Source organism: Rhinoraja longicauda, chromosome 20 (genome assembly GCF_053455715.1).
Source record: "Rhinoraja longicauda isolate Sanriku21f chromosome 20, sRhiLon1.1, whole genome shotgun sequence".
Classification (NCBI taxonomy): domain Eukaryota; kingdom Metazoa; phylum Chordata; class Chondrichthyes; order Rajiformes; family Arhynchobatidae; genus Rhinoraja; species Rhinoraja longicauda.
Window position 1 is genome coordinate 8,919,714 of NC_135972.1, and position 14,647 is coordinate 8,934,360.

A 14,647-nucleotide genomic window follows, 5' to 3' on the forward strand; every position below is an offset into this window, starting at 1 on the left:
TGATCTGCTCTTGGCCGATTCACCTGGTTTATTCAGCGTGATGTCACGTACACGTCTGCAAACAGATGGTCGCGGAATTGCAGAGATCTGTGGGAATTCCAAACGGAAAAAAAATCCCACCAAGACTAGATTTTCTGATCTTTCAGCGCCTTGATTGTAATCGGAATAACGTGTGGCAGATTCCAAACCAGGAGATTTAAAAAAAAAAAACAAGACTCGGCATAACCAGCCTCTCAGTCTCCTTGCCAGCTCCATTCTTGTTCCTTGTTCCGGCCTCTGTACCTTTCACGCGTGTTCACCGCCGCTGACAGTCTGCAGCTTAACACCTGGTGACTTTAACAGGACGAGAGAGGCTTATTAACAAAACGAACAATCCTTAATTAAAGGCCGTTACCACATTTCAGCTGATGTGTAATTGTTTCCCTAGCGTTTTCACAAATGTTGCATCACTGTTTTCATTTGAATTTCGTTTGTTTTGAGAGTGTAATGCATGTTTAATGTATGAAATAACATTATTTCCCCCCCCCCCCCCTTGGCGTCTTCGGATTTCATTTGGTTGGGTTGAACGCAGGGGTTTGAGAAAGGACGACACTGAGAGTAAAAGCTCACACTAGCAAACGGCGACCAAAATCTACCCAGAAAAACATCTTGATCCAGTCTAAAATATTGTACAAAACACACACACACACACAAATTGTTGGAGTATCTCAGCGGGCCAGGCAGCACTTCTGGAGGACATGGATAAGGAAACGTTACCTACTCCTTTTCTCCAGAGATGCTATCTGACCCGCTGAGTTACTTCAGCTTTTTTTGTGTCTGTCTTTCTTCGGTTTAAACCAGCATCTGCAGTTCCTTCCGACACAGGGATAGGTGACTTTTCGAATCGGGACCCTTCTACAGACTCCTATGTACAAATTGAAATAAGTGATGCTTTCGCGATGATGTGTGTTTTCTACACAGTTCAACACATATTTGGATGAGAGAAAAAAAACCCGCAATCCGCAGAATTCATTTGTCTTCTGCGATGGTTAAAATGTCTTATTTTTCGATAGTGTTAAGTGTTAATTGGATAGTGTTAAGACCAGTGCCTCGACATAATGGTTTAAAAGGGCAAATGATTCTGCAAGAGTGGCTCGCAATTTGATATCACTTATTTTGCATTTAAATACGTATCCCGTTTTTTTATCCCGACTGAAACGCGTCCCACGGTTTGTGTGTAAAAAAAAAAGGACTCTTACAACAAAGATTTCGTGATGTCCATTTTGGAACGCGGCGCGATTTCAGGCCGGTTTTGTTTGAACGTCCAATTAACGACTCAAGAGCATCATTAAATGGCAGAGAGGGAAAAAAGGACGCCTAAAATAGGTTGACATCAGTATTGCAAAAAAAGTTCAAGCCAAGCAGGGCGAGCGAGAGAAGGCAGAGTTTAATTAGCGGTGCTGAATCAACAACACAAAAAACACTGTGTTAAATTCGGTGGCGCATTAAAGCAAGCTTGAAGGAGTCTCGAACCGAGAAACAAGGGCCTCGGAATATTCCGATTGAATTCGACCCCCTCTGACCGAGAGAACGGGACCAAATTTATAAGACCCACTAACAAAGATTCATAAACACATTTGAAAAGTTTTCACCGTCGGTTGTCACTAGAAGCGTGGTGATTTCACCACGAAATTCAGCAAATAATTCATCGTTGTTTGAATCGGCCACATAAAACTACCGTGTAGGAACTGCGGATGCTGGTTTAAACCGAAGATAGACTATCTTCCACATAAACTATCGAAAAGTGAGGGGATGAGAAGGAGAGAAAGATTGGGGGTTTAAAAGGCAGTGGATGGATGGATGGATCGATTTTTTCCGTACATTGTACCACGGGCGTTGTAGATATATCTTCAATTTCGAAGATATATACACTGGAGTAACTCAGCGGGATAGGCAGCATCTCTGGGTAGAAGGAATGGGTGACGTTTCGGGTCGAGACCCTTCTTCAGACTGAGATTTCGACTATGCTTAGCAAAACGTACTCAACATTGAAACAAATGATAGACATGTTTCTGAAGGAAGGGTATTTTTTTGTGGTTACATTTGCCACAGCGGTGGATATTAAAACATTGCACTTCTTACACATCCTACAATCGTTTTATAAAAGAGATTTCAAATCTCTACCGTCCACAATGATCGGTCCACAGAGGAAATGCTGGAAATAATCAGGGCGACCCGCGTTTCCAGAATGTCCTATTTTCATTCGACAATCGCTTTGTGTTTGATAAAGCTAAATGACCTTAGTTTTTAGTGAGACACACACCAGCCTGAAAGGACTGGCTCGATGTGTGGGCGGATACACTGACAATCACTTATATTAATGGCATATGTCAAGACGTCACGTTCTCAAATTAGGCGTCTTAATTATAGAAAATAAACGAGGGTTGCAATTTAAGGAGGATAATAATGAAATAATAACGAAGGATTTTTATTAAGTGTGATCTTCTCATAATATTAGGATATTTTTGCGACCATCTTTTGCAACGTGTTGTCTAGGTCGATTTCGACAATGATTTTAATATTTCTCAGACCGTTCCCTTTCAATGCGGCTCGTCAGCAATCCATTTAGTGTTAAATTGAAGACGTATTTACCTCCGACTAAATGCCATTTCTCTGAGCAACGTGCTGTGAATGCAACACAATCAAATTGGCGGTTCATCGTCGTCTTGCATTAAAAGTCTATTATGTTTGATCCCTTAATGCAGAGTTAACACGGCGTTCAGCCGCTGTTTCTCCTCGTTACCAATTAAACATCTGAAGAGCTATCACATGCACCCGGCGCATTATCGGGTACTCCCCCCCAAAAGAGCAGAATATGGACCAGAAACGCGCGCTTCGATGGGAACTTTGACACAAGGGGTTGTTGACAAGAGTCTCGCAGTACGTGGCCGCAACAACAGAAAACAAATGGCGAGTTTGAACACTAAAATGCTAGATATTGTTCATGCCCGTCGGAAATAAGCAGCGCGATTACATCCGCACCACAAACGTCGTTAGCATCAATAATACCTTGCATCTGACAACTTCGCTGCCCCAGTTTCCAAATGTATGGATAGCCCATTAGAGTCCCAGAGCATTTTTTAAGCTGACAATGCAGTTGAACTGGAAGCACTTCAATTACAAAGCACTGACAAAAGAATGTACTTACTGGTGGTTATTGGGCTCGCATCATTGTGCTGCACCTTATTACAGGGCTATTCCAAGTTGTACTACAAGGCGCCGTTTCAAGGTCACTTAAAAGGCTGCGCGTATACAATGTTCTACCTCGGGACATTTACACGTACTGCTTGCTGTGTTTGAAATCCTTCTGCCTTTTTTTTGTGAGAGAGAGGGGCACTCCACCGAAACAAATAAAAATCCGTTTCTAGCTCCCCTCCCTCTGTCAGATAACAGTCTTTCACCATTGTTGTCCGACAGAGAAAAGAACTAACTACATTCACGTTGCAAAGAAAAAAAAAATCGGTTGGTAAATGTGCAAATAACCACGACTCCTGCGATAGGATTCTTAGGTTGTACGAAAGAATTAGAAATCGGCTCTGAAACGACTTACTTTTGATACCAACACGCGGTCGCTGTAATCCCCCAAATTATTCCTGTAAAGCACAATTTAGCCGATGGAAAGAGAGTATTCGCCACACATAATAATACCATTTTCTCATAAAATATTATAAATTAGTGTCCAGCGTTTTTTTTTTAAAGATCACGTACTTATTTTCTTTTTGTTGCATTTTGTCTCCTTTCGACGCCAAAAGCGAGGGAATCGTCAGCATTTACCTGAATTTACAACATTTTGGCAAAATGTCAAAATCCTGAGGCGTGGGCCAGTTTAGGACCAACACACTGGGATGCGAATTTGTGCAGAAATAACGACCTGTTTAAAGTGAGCCCGTCTGCGCCGTTGAGTTAATGAACTTTCTATTTTTTTTTAGTGTGTGTGTGTGTGTTTCCATATCTTGTCCTCACTCTGACTCCGTCCCCTTTTACTAAATGTGTCCACTTTGAAGTAACCAGCTGTCGATTTTGAAGTCTGGCTTCGCAATACATCTGCGAGTAAGACGTCCTGTTTATTTTACACAAAAGCGGTTGCGATCTCTTCAAAATTAAATGCTGCGCTCTAGATCACAGAAACAATTACACGCACTTTTCCTTGAATTTAAAAAAAAAACTATTTATTTTTTAACCTATTTATTTGGGTAAATCCCCCCCTTTTTCACTGCTCGCCCGGTGTGAAGCCTTGGCGTGCGCTTGGTATAAACACAATTGGTGCCGTTTTCTGGGACTAATCCCATCACATTTATATCACAGTCAGCGAAGAACCCGAAGGACTAAGTGAAGACACACACTCATTTGCATGCACATGTGTGGCTTGTAAACTAGTGTGTGAATGGTAATTTCAGGCAGGAGGGGAGAATTGTCAACGATAGTAGACCACCTTAACACTGCGAGTGTAGTAGGGACAAGGCTATTTATCTGCCCACAGTCAAATTCAAATGCTCAACTTGTAGGAACTTTCATGGACCATTTTAATAGCAATGGAAAATGCCCCGAATGGCGATAAGGTCCTTTCAAGCGGCCTATTGCAGCCATTGCGTTATAACTCGAATCAAGAACAGATTGGTGACAATTTCATTCATTCAGAGGAAATCAATCTGCCGAATTCCAGTTAATAAACTCTTCGCGCAAAGAATTCAGGCAAATTAAAGGAAGTCCTATCCAGCATCTAAAAACGGGATGGTATAGAAGGCGAGACAGACTGGTGGGGAGGGAGGAATGTCTAGGAGGTTTTCACGGGCATTAATACTCTCTGGCAATGGACTGTAAGGTCGAATCGTACACCTCGGTGTTGTAGGTTCAACCTCGAGGTTTTCAAATAATTCACCACAACGAATAACCATTGATTAGGGAGATCAGAAAACAGACACTTCACATTTGTTCAAATTGCAACCCCCGCTATCTCCGGCGTTGTGGCATTTTTAGCCCAGTTTAAGATGGTTTGAAATTACACTCGATGGATGGGCAATCCATATTTACAGCATTAAGGGTAAGCGTTGCTATTGACACGTTAAGGGAGGTGTCGCTGCATTTTCGTTCCCATCTGTTCTCACAGCCATCGGTGCAAGTTCAATAGAATCATTCGGCAAACGTGGCGATTTGGGAAAGCGCGCAGCAAACGACAGGATGTCGTCTTTAGACTTTAGAGATAGATACACGCAAGGTATCACCAATAAGATCGGAACTGTCCTTGTGATTATATATCACAAACACCCGAGTTGGAATTTTCCTACTTTCAATAAAAATGTTTGTGGCAATTGCCGTTCAACGTAAATTAAACAGAAGATAGACACAAAATGCTGGAGTAACTCAGCGGGTTAGGCTGAGTTATTCCCGAGTTAACCCGCTGAGTTATTCCTGCATTTTGTGCCTATCTTCGATGTAAACCAGCATCTGCAGTTCCTTCCTACACATTAAATTAAACAAACTTTACATAATATTACCTAAATTACTCATGCCACCACTATTTTTCTGTATCCCTCTTTGCCAAACATAGTCTAAAATTATACCTCATTTTGCAATTACATTTCGAACAAAATGGTGATTAGTAACTCGAGTAAAATACTCGGTGCTATTTAGCCCACTTGGGCGCCAAATAAATGAGTGACTTGTGTTTAATAAATTAGTATCTGTGGTCAACGGAGTCATACACCTCTCTCCCTAAACTGGGTTTATAAAACATCAGAGACAACGAATGATTTCAGTTCGAAGGTAGACACAACATGCTGGAGTAACTCAACGGGTCAGGCAGCATCTCTGCAGAAAAGAGACCGTTCAATTGCTTTTTTCACAGTAAACCCCAATGATGTTCCGATTGCACCGTGCGCTGAACATTGTTCAGGAATTGAAAGAACAACGAAAGATTATTTCCGCAATGTTTAGGCAACATGTTCATGTAACAATTCTTAATGGTAAATTTGTGGCCCAGACTCCCTGATCGCATCCTTAACTCAATGGGATTTGCAGCAGAGATTTAAAGCAGAGGGGGGAAGAAATAATGTGTAGCAGGTTCCGAGGAAGTCGTGGGATCGAACTAGCGCTCAAAGCTCAAATATAATCTCGCCCAGTAACTCTTGCATGTTTCTCCACCAGTTTTTGTATGCGACGTGAGTTTGTTCACATTTTATTGAGATGGAATAATCATTCTCCGCAACGCGACAGCAGAGCGAACCATTACTTTATTCCGCTCGCTGGATGCTGGATTCAAGCTGACATTTCTGATTACGATGCGAATTCACTCACACGGCTCCCGAACGCTCAATCAAAAGACGTGAGAGAGAGGGAGAGAGAGAGAGAGAGCTATGTTCACTCTCTCGTCCCCTCTTTCACTGTACAAATGCTGACCGATTAATACGTTTTGGCATATAAACCGGAATATGTATTTTACACATATTTTTCCACACGTCACTGACGAAGTCACTCACAAACTCAATTTCCGACCAAATGAAAATCAAATCACTTAATCGTATACTTGCTATCGTCAGGTCAGCAGACATCCAAAGACACAATGTTTCTTAAGAATGTTTTTAAAGAGTAACTTCTGTACACACACACATATATAAATAGACACAAAATGCTGGAATAACTCAGCGGGTCAGGCAGCATCTCTGGGTGACGTTTCGGGTCGAGACCCTTCTTCAGACCCGAAACGTCACCCGTTCCTTCTCTCCAGAGATGCTGCCTGTCCCGCTGAGTTACCCCAGCATTTTGTGTCTACCTTCGATTTAAACCAGCATCTGCAGTTCTTTCCTGTGTGTGTGTGTATATATATATACACATACACACACACACACATATATATAATTATACATTTACACATATATACATACACACACACACACACATATATATATATATACATACACACACATACACACACAAATATATATATATATATATATATATATACACACACACACACATAATGCTGGAGTAACTCAGCGGGTCAGGCAGCATCTCGGGAGAGAAGGAATGGATGACGTTTCGGGTCAAGACCCGCTGAGTTATTCCAGCATTTTGTGTCTACCTTCGATTTAAACCAGCATCTGCAGTTTTTTCCCTACACACACACACACATATATATATATATACACACACACACACACCTATATACATACCCGCACATATATACACACACATATTTATATACACACACAAATATATATATATATATACACACAAATATACACACACATATATATATATACACACACATATATATATGCACACATACACATATATATACATACACATGTATATATATACACACACACACACACACACATACATATACACACACATACAAACATGTGTATATATATATACACACACAAATATATACATACACACACACACATGTATATATATATATACACACACACATATGCAGAGAGAGAGAGAGAGAAAAAAACCAAATAAAATGACACTTTTATCCCAAACTTACAAACTCACAATCGAAGCAGGTCAAATAAATATAAATGTAAATTGGAAATACAGACGACTTTATTACAATCAAAGCCTCAAAATAAACGAATATTGAAGATATATATATATATATTTGCCATCGATGAGTGTTTTGAAATGTTGCAGCAAACACTTGTAACATGTTGGGGGGGGGGGGGGGGGGGGAGGGGTGGGACGGACAAGGATCACCCATACTGGTTTGAGATGAAACACTCCACTATTCTCGGTATCTTCTCACCCTCCCCAGGCGGGATGCTCGGCGGACCTGCGATGATTCCGTGAAGTAGGGGCAAGGCAGAATGGGGAAGTCGGGGAAAAAAAGAGGCATCTCTAAACACACAGAGGCTCGCACGTGTTATCGAACAGCAAATTCTACAGGCATTACTGTATTTACAACGATGCCCAGAACATCAGGCGCGAAAGACATCTCAATATGACACGGCTGTTGTATTCTATCAAGCCGCTTTATCTCACCAATTAAGACCACAAAGAGCACAGATAACAAAATAGCCCCACACACTTCACTTCCAAAGGACTGAGACTGTAGTGTTTGATGGTGGTTTCTCCGCTGAGAGTGTTACACTGTCCATATGACACCAGGGCTTTAGGGACATTCTCCAGACATGATAGACTGTTGATACCATTGTTGTTTTGTCTGTCAGATGCCAAACTTTCTTTGCTCCCAGCCCCCCCCCCCCCTTCTCTCTTATGGCGGTGGGGAGATATTGACAAGGTGCTGCTGTAGATGGTACGGTAGCAGAGGGGCACATTGGGCGTGGCGAAGCGGCCCAGGTGGGACTCAACAATGTCATCTCCTTTCCTCCCTTGCTGCCTGCTCTCTGCGAGAGAGTTGGACGACTTACACTTGAGTTAGTCAACTTGAATGATGTTGATCACCTCTGAAGAAATGGAACAAACAATGGCCGAGAGGTCACCAGACTAAAAGGGTCCGGCTGCGTTCATCTCCCCTTTCACCTATTTCACGTCCTCGGCTTCTTCGTCGCTGTCTTTCATGGTGATGCCCTGCAGTCCACCGCTCTCCGACACCGAGGCCGTGGCTTCTTCCACCGTCAGCCGGGTGTGCACCGTCTCGTACATCTTACAGTTCAAGGTCCCTTCCAGAACTCCCTGCAGTCGGAAATCCCTGTAGGATTTCTAAAGCAAGGGAAAAACATATTTGTAAAGTACATTTGTGTTTTTTTTTTTTAAGAACGTACAAAGCCAACGTTTGGAGAAAACCATCCCTAGTTACCAAAACCGTACAAAACAACCGCTGTCTGGATCACACACACCCACACACACCCACACACGCACACACTCACACACACACGCACACACTCACACACACACACACACACACCCACCCACCCACCCCCACACACACGCACAGTCACGCACACCCACACACACACCCACACACACTCACACCCACACACACACACTCACACTCACACTCACACACACACACACAAAGTGTCTTACACAGTTAGGACAGGTTTCGAGGGATATGGACTGTACGCAGGCAGCTGGGACTAGTGTAGCTGGGACATGTTGGCCGGTGTGGGCAAGTTGGGCCGAAGGGCCTGTTTCCATGCTGTGACTCTAAGTGCTGGAGTAACTCAGCGGGTCAGGCGGCATCTCTGGAGGACATGGACAGGTGAAGTTCCCTTCCTCATACCTTCTTCAGACCCGAAACGTCGACTATCCACGTTCTCCAGAGATGCTGCTTTGCACGCTGAGTTCCTCCAGCACTTTGTGTCTTTTTTTGAGGGGGGGGGGGGGGGGGGAAAGCATCTGCAGTTCCTTATATCTCCATTGTCCAGATCACGTTACATTTTGAAAAGACATTTGGACAGGTACATGGATGGGTAAAGGTTAGTGGGATATGGGCCAAACGCAGACAAGTGGGATCAGCATAGATGGGACATCTTGGATGAGTTGTGTCTAAGGGCCTGCCTCTTTGCTGTATGTGTAGGAAGGATCTGCAGATGCTGGTTTACACCGAAGATAGACACAAAATGATGGAATAACAGCGGGTCAGGCAGCATCTCAGGAGAAAGGGAATAGATAACGTTTTGGGTCGAGACCCTTTCATCAGACTGAGAGTCGGGGGGGGGGGGGGGGAACTAGAGGTCTGAAAAGGTACAAACAACAAATGAAAGACCAACCGGATGTCAATTGAAAGAACAACTGGATAGTCCACCCAAGCACCCAAAGCAGTATTCACCCAGCATCACCCTCGGGTGCTCTCTGGAACTTGCTGTCATTAGTCACGCATTAGTCACCGATTTTGCTCTGTTGCAAAAGTGCAACTCATGGACTCAAGGGAATGTCCCTGGGCTTTGAAGGAGATCTGTAAACGGGGGCTTTCTTCGGGTAAAGAAAATGGCACAAAGTTCTGGAGTAACTCAGAAGGGCCAAGCAGCATCCCAGGAGAACATGGATAGGTGGCGACCCTTCTTCAGACTGATGGTGGCGGGTGGGGCAAGGTAGCTGGAAGGGAGGGGGGGGGGGGGTGGGGCGAAGCCTGGCAAGTGATAGGTGGATACAGGTGAGAGTTGCTGGTGGGCAGCAACAAAGTTGGTAGAATTTGGCACTGGTGAAGCTATAACATCTAAACCTAATAGATAATAGACAATATGTGCAGGAGGAGGCCATTCGGCCCTTCGAGCCAGCACCGCCATTCAATGTGATCATGGCTGATCATTCTCAATCAGTACCCCGTTCCTGCCTTCTCCCCATACCCCCTGACTCCACTATCCTTAAGAGCTCCATCTAGCTCTCTCTTGAATGCATTCAGAGAATTGGCCTCCACTGCCTTCTGAGGCAGAGAATTCCACAGATTCACAACTCTCTGACTGAAAAAGTTTTTCCTAATCTCAGTTCTAAATGGCCTACCCCTTATTCTTAAACTGTTGCCCATTGTTCTAGACTCCCCCAACATTGGGAACATGTTTCCTGCCTCTAACATGTCCAACCCCTTAATAATCTTATACGTTTCGATAAGATCTCCTCTCATCCTTCTAAATTCCAGTGTATACAAGCCTAGTCGCTCCAGTCTTTCAACATATGACAGTCCCGCCATTCCAGGAATTAACCGAGTAAACCTACACTGCACGCCCTCAATAGCAAGAATATCTTTCCTCAAATTTGGAGACAAAAACTGCACACAGTACTCCAGGTGAGGTCTCACTGGGGCCCTGTACAACTGCAGAAGGACCTCTTTGCTTCTATACTCAACTCCTCTTGTTATGAAGGCCAACATTCCATTCTTGCTTGCACTTGACATGTGTCGCTGAAGGAAGTTCTCTCCCCGATAAATTTAAAAGATCACAAATGTGTGTGTATAATGGTGGGGTGCATAACTCCTGGCATTTCAATATGTATTTCTCATCGATCGTTCAACTGTATGGGATAATCAATCATCTGATGAACTCAGTTAACGATAGTAATGGCTCACCTATTTTCCCACCGACGCTTCAATGCTGTCTGAAATTGCTATTCGCAAATACATGTCTGCACCTTTACAAGACTGTGGGACTGTAACTTAATCATGAAAACAAGGTGCAGTCTGTGATGTTAGTAGCACTGATGCCACTGTGAACAAACAAAGGTCTGATCGTGACTTCATTCGTGATTATTACCGATTCTTTACCTTCCCTTTTTAAATGAACTTCCCCTTTAAACAAACAAACCGTTGGACAAGTCCTTTCTCAAGTCAAGTCAAGTCAAGTTTATTTGTCACGTACACATACACGATGTGCAGTGAAATGAAAGTGGCAATGCCTGCGGATTGTGCAAAATTTTTTACAATTGCAGCATATAAATTAAAATTAATACGGAAAAAAAAATGTTTTTTAGTCCCTGGAGTTACGATAGTTAACAGTCCTGATGGCCTGTGGGAAGAAACTCCGTCTCATCCTCTCCGTTTTCACAGCGTGACGGCGGAGGCGTTTTCCTGACCGTAACAGCTGGAACAGTCCGTTGCTGGGGTAAAATGATGGTGTCCAGGTGTTTTTTAATGAGATACTTGGGCGGAAACAGGCCCTTTGGACCACTGGGTCTGGGCCAACCAACGATCCCGTGCACCAGCATGAGCCTACACACGATGGACAATTTCCAATCTTTACCGAAGCCAATTAACCTACAAACCTGCACGTCTTTGTTGAAATACGCATTGCATCACGTGCATAATCGTGGCACTAAAAATGATCATTGCCTCTCTTTTACAAACAAGATGGATGCTTGTGGTCAATATCTCCCACAAATATATTTTTCCATATAAAGTCCACAACTTTTTTGGTAAGTTTGCTACCTGTTTTTATGCATTAACACAAGTTGCTATGGCACTACTGAACAAGACTTACTGTCACAAGAAAGTCACAATATTATTATTATTAGAGGAACAGAGGACATCAACATAAGAGATACGGGGTGGCACAATGGTAGAGTTGCAGTGCCAGAGACCCGGGACCGGTCCTGACTGTGGGCGCTGGCTTTAGGGAGTTTGTACGTTCTCCCTGTGACCGCGTGGGATTTCTCCGGGAGCTCAGGTTTCCTTCCACACTTCAAAGACGTGCAGGTTTCTTGGTTAATTGGATTCTGTAAATTGTAAATAGTGCCTACTGTGTAGGATAGTACTGGTCGGAGCGGAGTTGGTGGGCAGAAGGGCCTATCTCCAAAGTCAATCCTAAAGGTTGGTGTAGGCAATTCAATCCTTTGTGCCTGCTCTCCCGTTCAATGAAGTAATAGACAATAGACAATAGGTGCAGGAGTAGGCCAATTGGCCCTTCGAGCCAGCACCGCCATTCAATGTGATCATGGCTGATCATTCTCAATCAGTACCCCGTTCCTGCCTTCTCCCCATACCCCCTAACTCCGCTATCCTTAAGAGCTCTATCAAGCTCTCTCTTGAATGCATTCGGAGAATTGGCCTCCACTGCCTTCTGAGGCAGAGAATTCCACAGATTTACAACTCTCTGGCTGAAAAAGTTTTTCCTCATCTCCATTCTAAATGGCCTACCCCTTATTCTTAAACTGTGGCCCCTGGTTCTGGACTCCCCCAACATTGGGAACATGTTTCCTGCCTCTAACGTGTCCAACCCCTTAATAATCTTATACGTTTCGATAAGATCCCCTCTCATCCTTCTAAATTCCAGAGTATACAAGCCTAGTCATTCCAGTCTATCAACATATGATAGTCCCGCCATTCCGGGAATTAACCTAATAAACCAACGCTGCACGCCCTCAATAGCAAGAATATCCTTCCTCAAATTTGGAGACCAAAACTGCACACAGTACTCCAGGGTCTCACTAGGGTTACCTCAGCACCACTTTCCTGTACGGACCACCTTAACTCTTGATTCCCTGAGTGTCCAAAACAAGTACTGGTTTGGATATACGCAATGACTGAGCCCCCGCTGACTCTTGGGTGGACAATTCCAAAGATTCTCTGCCCTCTAAGTGAACTCAGACCCTTCATTTCGAGACTGTGAACAGCGACTGTGGGCGGCAGAGTGGCGCAGCTTTAGACCTGCTTCTTCACAGCGCCAGACTCCCGGGTTCCATCCTGACTACGGGTGCTGTCTGTGCGGAGTTTGTACGTTCTCCCTGTGACCGCGTGGGTTTTCTCCGAGTGCTCCGGTTTCCTCCCACACTCCAAAGACGTACAGCTTAATTTGCTTCAGTAAAATTGTAAATTGCCAGATAGTGCCATGTGAATGGGGTAAACGCTTGTTGGTGCGAGCTCGGTGGGCCGAAGGTCCTGTTTCTATGCTATATCTCTAAGACCAAAGTCTAAAGTTTCAATGTCTAAAACTTACGGGAAACATCACACTCACAGCCTTCTAAGATACTTGAAAAAATGTACAAAATATGATGTTAACCATTCGTTTTGGATTTTAAGGTGGCTTTTTATCCTGATGCTTCCAAGTGACTTAATGAGAAATAAGAAAGATGCTGCTCCTACCTTCACTATTTTTATGAGCGTCTTCAGCTGGTAGAGATGGAGCTGTAAATCCATTCGGTCTGTCAGCCAGACACAGATGACTTTGATTGTGGTGGTGTACCATCGCTGAGGAAGACAAATACATTTCTACAGCAATGAACGCAAAACACAGTGAAACAGAGAGCCCATTTCCTTTTCATTGGGACACTAATATTACCTTGCACAAGCCACATTCATCCTGCTACTTTCCTCTTCTTTATCCCCGCATATCCCATCCTCAAGTACCTCATTGCCCTTTTATCCCTCCCCCACCTCGCCCTGCCCCCTTGCACAGTCATCCTTCCTTCTGACTTTCCAGTTCACCCTTCTCCTCTCCTTATCTGTCACCCTTTTGTCTGCTCAGTCACTGACTCCACCCATCCATCAATCAAGCCAGCCCCTCACCCGTATCCACCTATCACTTGTGTTGGAAGGAACTGCAGATGCTGGTTTACACCGAAGGTAGGCACAAAATGCTGGAGTGACTCAGCGGGACAAGGCAGCAGCTCTGGATAGAAGAAATGGGTGACGTTTCGGGTCGAGACCCTTCTTCACCCACCATCACTTGTCCTGCCCCCCACTTTTCTTTTTCAGCTTTCTCCCCCTCTCTACAAAATCAGTTTGAAGAACCCCGACCTGAAACATTGCCTGTCCACTCCCTTCATAGGTGTTGCCTGACACGCTTATTTCTTCCTGCACTTTGTACTTGCCCAAGACTCCAGCATCTGCAGTTCCTTGTGTCTCCAAGCTATGACTCATTGGATAATCAAGGAGTTAGTTCTTCACATAATTACATATTTCCTCCTTTAGAATAGATAGGAAATTATCTGTTAACAAATCTAGAATTTGTCATCAACTCAATTATCCTACCAACACCTGATACGAAAACAGTCAAATGACAGATTGATAGACATATTTCAAGGTGAGTCATCCCAAATGGGAAAATACGTACAAAATATTGACAGAAAGTGCTGGAGTAACTCTGCGGGTCAGGCAACATCTCTGGTGCATTTCATTAAAATGGATAAACACCACAAGATTTAGACTTTCCCCCAATCTCCTTTTCCTTATAACATGACCACGATCTTTACACCAAAGGACCAAATC

At 43.7% G+C, this 14,647-nt stretch overlaps 1 protein-coding gene across 9 annotated transcripts in view; it reads right to left on the reverse strand.

Annotated features, from left to right (window-relative positions):
• Positions 1-7,716: 7,716 nt before the first annotated feature.
• Positions 7,717-14,647, reverse strand: part of cadps2 (Ca++-dependent secretion activator 2) — a 454,296-nt gene continuing 447,365 nt past the window's right edge. For all 9 annotated transcript variants that reach the window (XM_078416922.1, XM_078416921.1, XM_078416924.1 and 6 more), the window contains 2 exons: positions 13,523-13,627; positions 7,717-8,709 (listed from right to left, as the gene is read on the reverse strand). In XM_078416922.1, the coding sequence (XP_078273048.1) occupies positions 8,530-8,709; positions 13,523-13,627 (285 nt within the window). In that variant the 3' untranslated portion in view covers positions 7,717-8,529. The remainder of the gene's footprint in view (positions 8,710-13,522; positions 13,628-14,647) is intronic.